Source organism: Molothrus aeneus, chromosome 19 (assembly GCF_037042795.1).
Source record: "Molothrus aeneus isolate 106 chromosome 19, BPBGC_Maene_1.0, whole genome shotgun sequence".
In the NCBI taxonomy this organism is placed as follows: Eukaryota; Metazoa; Chordata; class Aves; order Passeriformes; family Icteridae; genus Molothrus; species Molothrus aeneus.
Window position 1 is genome coordinate 5,208,712 of NC_089664.1, and position 11,763 is coordinate 5,220,474.

Sequence of the window (11,763 nt, forward strand, 5' to 3'; positions counted from 1 at the left end):
AAACACTGAGAACTTTAAAACAACATTTTAAACTGATTTCCATTCCTCTGCTTTCAAAGACAGCAAGCACTGCCTGCTGTGTGGATTTACAGAGAAGGAAGGAGCAGGAAGGGGGAAATCACAACAAATTGCTTGTTCTTACCTTGAATTTTTGGACATGTGCCTTGTGAGTTGCCTCTCTTGCCTTAGCCAATGAAGCATTTAACTCTTCAATTTCAGAAGCCAGTTCCTCATTCTTTAAATAAAGTGAAATGAATACTATGTAGGAAAAGTTATTTCCAAGGGATGGCAATGCAGTAATTTCTACCCCATCTCATTAAACATTCATCCAACTACACAAAACACTTGCAAGAACATCAAATACATCATAGTAAATTTTATATAAAGAAATTCTTGCTCTTATACACTCACTAGACTGCCTATCACTCAAGTGAAGTATTTCCCACTCTTCCACACAATCTGAATTTCAGCTGATGTTGACCTCTCTCATTTTAGCTGCCTTTGACAGCTCCACTTGCTCAACAACATAAAATACCCCTCAGATCTTCTAAATGGTGCTCAGAGCTGATAAAAATCAGTATGCAGCTGAAAACATTTTTCTTTCAGGCTCCTAAGGGAGGAAGATACTTAACTGATACTTTCTCCTCTTCCTCTCTCCTTCAGTCCAAGAGCTCCAACTGCAGACAAGCAGAACTGCTTGGAGAGGTGACAGCAGTGACAGGGACCCACTCAAAGCCTCCTCATGGTTCCAGTGAGACCAGACCTGCCACACACACACACAACACCCTCCCTCTGTGGTACTTCAACAAACCAGCAAGATCATAATGACCCTCACCTCTTTTTCCTTTGCTTTTAAGGCAACAGTTAGTCCTTGGATAGTTTTATCCCTTTTCAAACCATTCTTCTTTTCAACAGCAAGCTCATTTTCTCTCTCTTGCAGCTCTTCTTGCAGTGACTAAATTAGATTATGTGAAAGTTGCATTAACTTCCCACTAAGAGACACTGTAACTGCACATTAATAAGTACACTCCCTCAGAGTTCTTGGAGGTTATTAGTCAGATCAGCAACATAAAATACAGTTCCCAAAATGAGAGGCAGCATCTTAAAGAAGTGCCTGGAGTATTGTATAAGAAGGGAGCAGGCCACGAGCATCAGCTTCAATATTTGATGAGTGTGTCTATCAGCTTTACTGAAAATTGCTTCAAAAACAGGAGGGGTCCTCCTGTCATCCTATATAAAAGAGAATTTAACAGAGGACCTGCTCTGCTTCCCTTGGAGTCAAGGCCTCCCGTGCCTATGAAAGGAGAACAGAGGGAGCACACTGAAAGGGGTCAAGGAAACAGGAACAAAACTGGAACTTACCTGAATTTTTTTTTCAAAGGAATTTCTCTCATTTTTAAGCTCCATTCTAAGAGCCTACAAGAACAAAACAGTTGTTATGGCCCCTTTTCATTCATTCTCAACACAAATACACTCATTAAGCCTTAAAGTGAAGCAAAACGAGCTTAAAAACCCTGGGCACGAAATAAACCAGTCAAAACTAAGAAGAAAAAAAAGAAAATAGAACAAAAATCCTCAAAACATGTTCTTCTATGCATGAGACAGAACAACTGCACTTGCTGAGTTAATAGAGGTGCATTTTTATGTGACATTTATCTTTGTCAGCAAGATGCTTTTATCAAGAGAGATTTTAATTAGCACTTTTCCCTGGGGAGGTGACAGAATTATTTGTTTTAGAAAAGTAATCATACATAAAACCAGAGTTGTGCAAAGGTATTCATCAGATTTTTTTCTCCAATACTGCCCCCCAAATGACCATATGCACTCTGTCCACCTTCTGTGAAATGATTAAAGATGATGCAGTTTTCACCTTGACACACAAATACTCTTGTGAAAGCAGGGGAGGCTTTCCTGGCACAGATTTAATTGCAAGATCACCCAGAACTGCAAACTTTTACTGCCTCTAATCAATGCAATCATAAAAGTTTCTTGACATAGACAAAAAATGTGTCTCTGTACTGAGCTGAGCAATATTAAGTTTCAAAACAAAAGGGAAGAAAAAAATCTCAGATGCTTGACAGCCTCCATAATTAACTTTCTTAATTCTGCCAGCTTTAATTTTGTCTTTGAATAACCAACAGGAAAAAAAAAAAAGAAGAGAAAAAGCCTCTGGCCCTGTTTCTACATTCCAGCTTTCAGGATCTCTGTCTTCCTATTTATGAGCCAAGTGAAATAGAAGACTGATGCTTGTACCTTTTGTAAGCTAAAGGGCAAACCTGCACTTTATTTCATGAGAGGTTTTTATGTCTATCTCCCTTACCACAGCTTTTTTTTCAGCCCATAACAGCAGAGACACTTCCCAAGAACAAATTCTCAAGTCACATTCTTAACTTTTATAGCAGTTATGTCATCCAGTGAGGGATCTGTTAACATCTAGGATTTCTCTAATATATACCTCTGTAAAGCAACTGCACTCTGTCTATTCCACAGGCATCAAGTCAGTGGGAAACACAGCCTCTCACTGAGGGAATGGATAAATAAGGATGAATACTGCCCACCAAGCCAAGCATAACCCATGAATGGTAAGGAACTGGAAAATGGAGGAGGAAATAATATTTTAAAAAATTGGCTGATGTCACTTACATAGAGTCACGCATAAAACCTTTAAAATCCTACCCCCCATGAGATTTATAACACATAACTCATCAGGCAGTGTCCTCACCTCTATCTCACTATCCTTTTCAAGCCTCAAGGCAATGGTAAATTCTCTGATTTTTTCTGCTGGCAAGTTCCCATCAGAAGATCCACTCTGAGACTTTTCCTTCTCAAGGTGTTGAATTAGAGCTTCTTTACTTTTCAGTGACAGATTCAGTTGCTCTATAAGTCTAAAATGACAAGATTTTAAGTATTAATCTTGCACCATCTACCACCAATTCTCCAGTCATTGCAGTGAATCTTGCACACAACTCTCCTAAATGAAGACTCAAGACAATACTTGTAGAACTTAAGGAAGGACTTTCATAACCCTGGCACACCTGAAAATGGGCTGTAACTTTAACATAAGCAAACAGGGTTGAGCTATTTGCAAAGTGCTCATTCTTATTTTCCTCCAATACCACTTCAAATATCAACAGTTAAGTTTCTATATTTTACTTACATTGTCCTTTACAGCACACACAAAAACCTTATTAATCTATTTCCTTTCTTAGCCCATACACCACATCCTTATGTGCCTTCAGCAAGTGTCTCTCCAGAAGCCAGTTTCATCTAAATTTGTATCTAAGCGGTTCTCATTTCACAGAAACAAAAAAACCCAAAAAACCATACTAAAAACAAGTCAGGTCAGTGATGTTGTCTTCTCTCAATACACATCTTCACACTCCCAGTATTCCAAGAACAACAATGATGTTTTTTGGCAGACTTGAGTGTTACACATGAAAACTTTGCAGGGTAAGATGCCATCACTGATTCCTCGTGTTCTGTAGCCTGGATTGTATTTCTAACAGTGTTTCTCTTCCCATTAAATCTACCAACCTGACCTATGAGCTTATGTTTCACACATCCTGACCCTTTCAGGCTTTCAGGGAACTTTTAAAGATGACTTTGCTCCACAGAGCACTGAACTGGTTGCTGTGTTGCCATTCACCCCATGGGTGGCCAGCAGCTCTCCTGTACCCAAGGGCAAGACCAACCTAATCAAAGCCAAAGCTGTGCTGACTCTTCACACTTCAACAATAAAGAATTCCAGCAGGCAGAAACATTACTGGCAACACTTCTGACCTGTCTTTCTCAGCTTCTGTAACCTTGTCCACATCCTTGGCAGGGGCATTGATAATTGAAGCAAGTTTCTGCTCAGCAGCAATTCTCAGAGCTTTCTCCTTCTCTGCCATTGCAAGGACTTTTTCCACCTCTTCTTGGGCAGCTTTAAGATTCTGAAATGAAAACACACAATCTTGATGCCTCTAAGAACTAAATGCTCATGAATTTTTTCACATACTGAAGTTTCTTCTACCCAACATATGTCAGGAAGTTTAATTTAGGAACTTTTTCCAAGTATTTCAAGTTCTTTGTAAATGCTTCTGAACTCTGTGTCTGCATTTTTAAGATTAATCCACTTTCTGTAGTACAGAAAGAAAGGAAATTTGTTTCAAAGAAATAAAAAATACCCTAACTGATAGCAGAACTAGAAACAAAAGTGCCCCTATGCTATGGTTTTAGATTTAGCAATTATAAAATGGTTTTGTCCCACTGTCCTCCCACTATCATAATAAATAGCTACACTTAAATGAAAGAGGTTAAAGAAGGACTTTTTTGTTCAATAAAATTAATATTCCCAAGCTCACTGTAGCTAATTGGAACTCTCTCCAACATCATTTATAATATTTTGCAGGAACTGATAAAGTATGAACCAGACATTTTTCTCTTGAACAGCAAAAGAAACGGAGATAACAGCCAGAGATTTCAGTCAACTCCCTCTGGGTGACCCAACTCACAGAGATGGAGAACACCAAAAAAAAGACACACAAAACAACTTGCCATATACTCCATCAAATTTGATTCAGATCTTCATTTTTACATTGCAAGCTTCCCTGCTGTGCTCACCCAATTTATGAAATAAAAGCCTCCTTGTAGCCTAACAAGCCATTCCCCCCTTGCCTTCACATCTAAACTAAAAAGCATCTTTTTGGGGGAGGGAGAGGAAAAGCTCCTTCCCCCCTGAACCTCCCCACTCAACCCCTCTCCAGAAAAGCTGTTTTGCCAACATTCCCCTGTCAATCAAGAACTCTGAAGGAAATTAATCTTTGTTAGCACTCCCTAGATCTGTATAATTACATGGTGCTGTGTAAACCTGTGACTAAAACCACACTGCAGGGTCTGAATTCATAAGCAGAATAAAATTAATGTCAGAGGCCAACACTACCTTTGGGCTACAGAAAATACCCCATCACCATGAGATCAGAAAATCTGCTCTTCAACCTATCAGATCTGGAAAACACCAGCCTGACTGCCTGATTTGGGATAAAGGAAGCAATTTAACAACTTCTCTACCAGTTCAACAGCACAAAGAATGCTTTCAGAACCCCAGTTCCACTAAAATGAATAAGAGGTCATGCAAATTCCTCTTTTCTGCTCCTTGAAGGAACTCACTTAAATGGACTTCAATCATCCTTGTGGGTCCCTTCCCTTTACACTACAATATCCCTGTAAAGTAACCAGAGCTCAACAATAAATACAGGAATAAACTGTCTCAAGCACAGATAGTGAGGAATGAAAAAAGACATTATGAAAATATATGCTGACCACAATATCAAATTTCAGATAACACTACAAAGACAGCAGTGATTCCTTATTATTCCTTCAGCTGTGGTCACTCACCTCTTCCAGAAGGTTTATTCTGCCAGTCAGCATTTCCTCCATCTCTTGCATCTTCTTTTGTGCCTCCTTCCCATGCTGCACTTCAGCATCACCACCCTGGGCCAAGCTTTCAACTGCCTTACTGAGAGAAATAGCACAGACATGAATCCCAGTGCACATCAACATGGAAAACACTTCAGGTTCCAGAGGCTGATGGATGATGCTCAAGCATCTTCCACCTTCTCTGTACCTGCTTATCACTTTAAGGTTCAATACAAACATCTACGGACTATGCAGCAATCTGGGTGCTGTCTGTGAGTTCCCCATAAAAGCCTTGGCACAGTGGCTAAAGAAGCATTTTAGACGTACGATGAAAAAGTGAAATATTTCCTTTCTATTTCTAAAGCTTCCAAATACACTATAAAGCCTTCAGCAGAGCTGTGTTTTCTACAGGAAGCAGCACTGGAATAAACTGAAGACACAGAGCTGCTGAGATCTCTCCATTTGCCTTTCCAGTATTTGTTAACACCTTGTGAGAAAAGAACAGGTAGTGTCTCCTTACTCAACACCAGATGACCACTTGTTCGTGACTGCCACATAAATTTTGCTTTCTAGCATGACCTTGTGCAAAGTTCCCATCACAGCAATACCCTCTGAGCATCCTAGAGAGATCAAACAAAATTCATCTGCTCCAGGAAAACAAAGAAAATTCCACTGCAACTGAGGCCATGGGGCAATCAACAGCTGCCAGCCTGGATTAGTTTTGAACCAGACATTTCTAAATAAGTGCCCTTAAGATCCTCCAATTCCTAAAGCACACAGAAACACATAGAAACAAATCCTAAAGAACGGACATCGAGAAATAAACTGGTGCTTACTAGGCCTTGATGAGCAGCTTCTCCCTCTCCTGCAGTTCACGCTTCAGACTTTCTATCTCAACTTTCAGCTCAATGTTCTGTGATAAAAGAATGAAAATATCTGCAAAGAACTGGAAGATCATCCATCCCAAAAGTGAGTGGCAGTGTGTAGATTACTTTTTGCTTGGACCAGCAAATACAAAGTATCATTGGGATAAGAATAGACATTTAGCTGTTAAAAGACATATTTTGCAAGGTTCAAGCCTTCCAGAAACATCAGTAGCATTCAGGACCATTGCACTCAAGCAATACAAATCCCCTGCACACACATTTAACTGTTCTAATAGGGAGTACTCCACTTCAGTTTGGGAGTTTCCAGGGTTTCCAAGCATATCTCTTCTTTAAGCTACAAGATATATTATTTTCTTTTCAAAACCTGATTTTATCAACTACAGAGGTTTTTAGTAATTCAGAATTTTTGTTTTATAGCTTGAGGAAACCTCTCATGATGCAATTGTACAAAGAACTCCTTGGCCAGGAAGCTGACAAACACCAATTCAACACATCAGCAATTACAACAAAATCACCAGTGGAGAAGACCAGGCAGCAATATTCAGCTGCAACCATGATCTACCCAAACATCAATTTATGTTCTTAACTACTGAAATATGCATCAAGAGAGACTCAAGTTTCCATCTCATTATGGAAAAGAGACCTGAGGAAAGCACCTGTTTAAGTCACTTTAATTTAAGTTATTATTGAAAAGGATAAGGTCAGAATAAAATAATCACACCAAAATTTCCAATGACAAAAAAAGACTTAAAAGCAAGTGAAAGAGGCAAAAACAAATAAAACAAACAAACTCTTCAAAAGAGATACAGTTTCAGGAAATGTTTCTAAATGCCTACGATTTTGTAGATTTCTTCAGTGGGACCATCAAACTTCTGCTGCATTCGCTCCTCCAGAAAATAAATACGAAGTTTCAGGTTGAAGTTTTCTTTTTTCAGATCAGTGATTTGCTGTGAAAGAAGAAAGATAACGAGAAAAAGGAAAAAAAAAGGAAAAATCCTAACGTCCAATAGTTTTGCTTTTACCAGTGCAAGACCAGAATTCCACATCCTCGACAGAGTTAAACTCATATGGGTGACACACATGTATGTGCAATTGTAAAGGTATTAATTAAATATATAACAGCCCTCAGCTCTTTGAACTATTCCCTAAAGCATCAAAATACTGACTGACTTGACACAATAAGAATTCAGGAGAGATTTTTTAATCTAACAACATTAAGGAATTCTTCTAAATAATGAAACTTGAACAAAATGCAAGACACAATACATTTTTCATCTTGAAACAGAAATATTTTCTAGAGCAAAAGCCTGGGAAGGCAGTTTCATTAACAGGACCCAGGTAACTTTATTCATAGCAAGAAAAGCTACAAGCACACAAGTGATCCCATCTGAACACCAGTAAAACCTTTATCCCATCCCATAATTCAGAGTGCAATTCTGTGGGGGAAAATTGCTTATCACTTTTAACCTTCCTTGTAGAAGCAGTAACTTAGTTGATGGTTTCATTAAAGAAAGGAGTCTCCCTCTAAATTTTTTTAAGAGATGAAGCATAAAACATTCATTCAAATAAGACTTATGTCCCCTGCCAGATGCTTTCAGCAAATGGAAATCTAATATGTTACAGAGCTACTAATAAAATATTTATGTAGGCTTTTCCAGAACACTACAGTGCTATTTGTAAAAATTATTAGCAATACAATTTCCAAAATATTTGGCTTGTGAAACCCAAGATTACTTTCTGTAACTGCACTCAGAACCTGCATCTGCAAACAACTGTTCAGTTTAATAACCCCTGCCCAGAAAGCTGCCTCGTCCTTATTCACAAAAGTGAAAATCATCTGAGCAATTGAAAATCCTACATAAACTTTGTGGCTCACTCCCACACCCTGAAGGAACCTGTCAGTAAATCATTCCCAGCAGTCCCTGCTCATTCAGAAAAAAGTCCAAGTGACAAAAACACTTTGAAGTTGCACCAGCTGAACTTCTAATTAGTCTCCCTACATTCAATATATTTCTGAGTCAAAAGGAAAAAATAATTTCAAAAGAATTCAGCATTTCACAACTCTTGTTACATGTATTTCAGTGGCAACAGAGATAAACCAAAGTGATTAAGGGTAATATTTTCAAAAGGCAAATGAAACAGACTATGCAATCATAAACCAAGGAGTGAAACAAATGTCATCTCTGATGTTCAGTTTCTTGGATGAATGTTAGAGCACACAGACAATTTATAAGTTATTGCTTAATGAAAGAAAACATGTAAAATGTGAGAAAGCTCACACTGCAAAAAGATTTTAAAAGCAACCCTCTGAACTTATGCATTTGAAGACTCAGTCTTAATTCTTTTATGCATTTTGATTCCTGTATTTAAACAAAAGGAATTAAAACCAAGACTGATATACATACTGCACAGAATATTCCACAGCATGAGCAGCATGGCAGCAAATCCTAGCCCAGATTAACTCCTTTCCAAGTCTGCATGGAGCCAGTTTTGTTCAAAAGGGATTTGTCAGCAGTGGCTGTGGTTTCACAGCAGAAAAGTTTCCAACTATAAAGGCTGTTTTAGATTCACAGCAAAACTCTAAGAGGGTTTGGAGAGACAAGAAAGAATCCCACAAATATTATTACCCAGCTCCCTTATTTGATACCCATCACCCTTTCTGCTCCTGAACACCTCATTTCCCATAAGAAGATCCTCCTCAGAGATGCTTTTCACTCTGCCCATGTAATCATGTAATCATGTTTTCTATGATAGAATGGTTACCACCACATTGCAACAATGTGGGACACCATAAATAATTCAAAAACCTGCACCTCCAACATTATCCAGCTCAGCACCTTCTCCAGGTATAAACATTAAAGGACCTTTTCTACACGGATCCACCTTTCAGCCCACTTAAGGGTCCTTATATCCATCCTGTTCTCTCTGAGCTACAAGGCCAGAGCTCATTCTTTTCATTACATCCTTCTTACAGCCTGTATGAATAACAGAGTTACAGAAATAAGTTTACTGGTATTTAATGTATATTCTTCTTCCTTCATGGCAATGGATCTTTGAGCTTCATCACACTGCTGGCATCCATAAAAGTTCTCATCCCATGGGAAGTTTTACAGCTCAGTTTAACAGGAGGGGTCTGAGCATACCAGGATGCCAGACCTGTGGGGAGGCCCCTGCTCTACATCACACAGGACAAACAGCAACAGATTTCTCCTTCTTTCTGCAACTTTTTTTCCCTGTGCCCAGGAACCCTGCAGACAAACCACAAGCAAAATGTATATTCTGGACTGAGGCCTTTGGCACACATCACAGTAAGAGATTTTAAGCACATACCAATGCCAAGGCAGTGTCTGCCTAGCCCAGCCAACACACAGAAAAGAGAGAAAGGGAAATAGATACAAACTGCAAAAAAACATCCTTCACCCAAAGCTTTCCAAAACAAGCTTTAAATTCTGAGCAAAGAGCAGGGAGGATGTAAGGCCACAAGAAACTGAAAGTTTGTAAGAAACACTCATTTCAAAGACAGCATTGCCACAAAAGGTAGCAGCAGCAGCACACTGAAACTGCAGACTCTTGGCAGAGCCCAAAGGCAGCAGCCACAGCCTCTGTCTGTAGCAATCATCTCAGAGATTTTAGATTGCCTTCCCCTCTGCAGCTTCTTCACACAACAATAAATACCTGAAAAGTTTTTCACTCTAGTCCTGAATGGGGAAGTTGTCCTGCAACACAGCCCAATCAAATCAGCATTCAGCAGACATAAACAACTGTCTTATGCAATTTAAAAAGCCAATACAGTTAACATATTTTTAAAATCTAATGTTTTCCTTTATATTCTAGTAAGTGCCAAAATACTTTTTTCTACAGGATTGTCACAATGATACTAGACTTCTACAACACAAGCATTCCAAGCACACTCATACTATAAAGTTAAAAGGCATTATACTGCAGTCAATGAATTAAAAAGCCAAATCCCACACTAACCTAAATGAAAATAAACTTGATGCTTCCCTGAAATAAATCAGCAACAGATGTGCAAACCAAGTTCTGATGTTTCTGGTGAGCTGCAGGAACTTCTGAGCAGAGGGTGCCAATTTTTTTTCACAACTTCAGCGCAGCAGTTGGCTGCTCGGAACAACAAATTCCTGCCTCAGTTTTTGAAAGCAACACTTAAGAAATGGAGCTTCAAAGCATGGACAGGGACATTCACCTGGTCACACCTCCAAAAGATGTGACCAACTGAAACAAACTAAGAGTCAACACTTCAGCCAGCATGCTGGAAATATCTTGGCCATAAATCTGTCACCGACTCTTACATTAAAAGTTCTGCTTACATTTTCATAGTCCTTCATGGTCCGAGCTCGAGCTGGTGAGACTGTGTCTTCTGCCACATCTGGTACTACTACACATTAAAGAACACAGAACAAGTTCAGACAGCAGAATCTCTCTAAGTAGGGTTTCAATTTGGCAAAGGTCTACACTAATCTAAACATAATAAAACCTTTAGGGAAGTGAGAGAGGCACTGCCTGGCCCCCTGTTTACATTACATGTCAGTATCTACATTCCTTTCTGATCACACTAAGCTGTCTATCACTTAAACTCCCGAATTCCATCACACATTTAAATTACGATGTACACTGGAATTAGGCTATGTGAGGTGCGCCGTCAATAAACCCTCAGGACAAGAACTGGATGATGCACAGCGTGCAACTCCCCTAACCCTGAGCAGAATGTGACCAGGCAGCACGACCTAATGGATATTCCAAGTATTTTAAGTACACGCCGCACAAAACCGCTGATCATCTTATATAAGGCTGAAAGCCCTAATGACCACAGGCAGCGAGCACACAGCAGTGACGGCAGCAGCTGCTGGCCTTAAAAACTCTTACATTACGCCAAAAAGCGCATCACTTAAAAGGGGTTGGTTTTTTTTTTTTGCCTTTTTGCCAAGAGTTTGAGGTTTTTCCCGCAGGTTTGGGGTCCAGCGCGAAGCACCGAGCCGGGCAGGGATGTGCGGGCTCCGGCCGCGATCCAGCCTTACCTTGTCGGCCGGGCTTGGGGTCCCCGCGGGAGATGTCCGGCAGCTGGAGAGCGCTGGGGAAGAAGGAGGAGAGCGCTGAGAGCACAACGCCCGCGGGCTCGTCCCCCTGAGCCCGTCCGCGGCCGGCGGGCCCGGCCCCGCCACACGCACCGCGCTGCCCAGCGCATCCCCGCCCCGCAGCTTCCCCGTACCTGCCCTCGAACGGCAGCGGCAGCGTCGGGTCCTCCCCCGGCAGCGAATCCATGGATCGGCCGCACGGCTCCCGCGGCGCCCGCCGCCTTTGTGCGCGGCTTTGGCGGCTTCCCTGGAATTCAAACGACCGCAATCGCTTCCGCCATCTTTGCGTCGAGCGCGCTGAAGCCACCGAAGCCGCCGCGGAGCGCGAGGAGGGCGGGCACAATGGGAAGTGAATGGGAGCCGCCATGTTTGATGAGGGCAGGAGG

At 40.7% G+C, this 11,763-nt stretch overlaps 1 protein-coding gene across 2 annotated transcripts in view; it reads right to left on the minus strand.

Annotated features, from left to right (window-relative positions):
- CDK5RAP2 (CDK5 regulatory subunit associated protein 2) overlaps positions 1 to 11,617 on the minus strand; it is a 71,248-nt gene extending 59,631 nt beyond the window's left edge. The window contains exons 1-11 of one of the 2 annotated variants that reach the window (XM_066562980.1): positions 11,512 to 11,617; positions 11,321 to 11,373; positions 10,613 to 10,680; positions 7,121 to 7,231; positions 6,234 to 6,310; positions 5,377 to 5,497; positions 3,781 to 3,932; positions 2,723 to 2,885; positions 1,363 to 1,416; positions 836 to 955; positions 143 to 235 (exon numbers count right to left, since the gene is read on the minus strand). In XM_066562980.1, the coding sequence (XP_066419077.1) occupies positions 143 to 235; positions 836 to 955; positions 1,363 to 1,416; positions 2,723 to 2,885; positions 3,781 to 3,932; positions 5,377 to 5,497; positions 6,234 to 6,310; positions 7,121 to 7,231; positions 10,613 to 10,680; positions 11,321 to 11,373; positions 11,512 to 11,564 (1,065 nt within the window). In that variant the 5' untranslated portion in view covers positions 11,565 to 11,617. The remainder of the gene's footprint in view (positions 1 to 142; positions 236 to 835; positions 956 to 1,362; positions 1,417 to 2,722; positions 2,886 to 3,780; positions 3,933 to 5,376; positions 5,498 to 6,233; positions 6,311 to 7,120; positions 7,232 to 10,612; positions 10,681 to 11,320; positions 11,374 to 11,511) is intronic. The other variant, XM_066562979.1, reaches the window with a different exon arrangement.
- Positions 11,618 to 11,763: the final 146 nt, after the last annotated feature.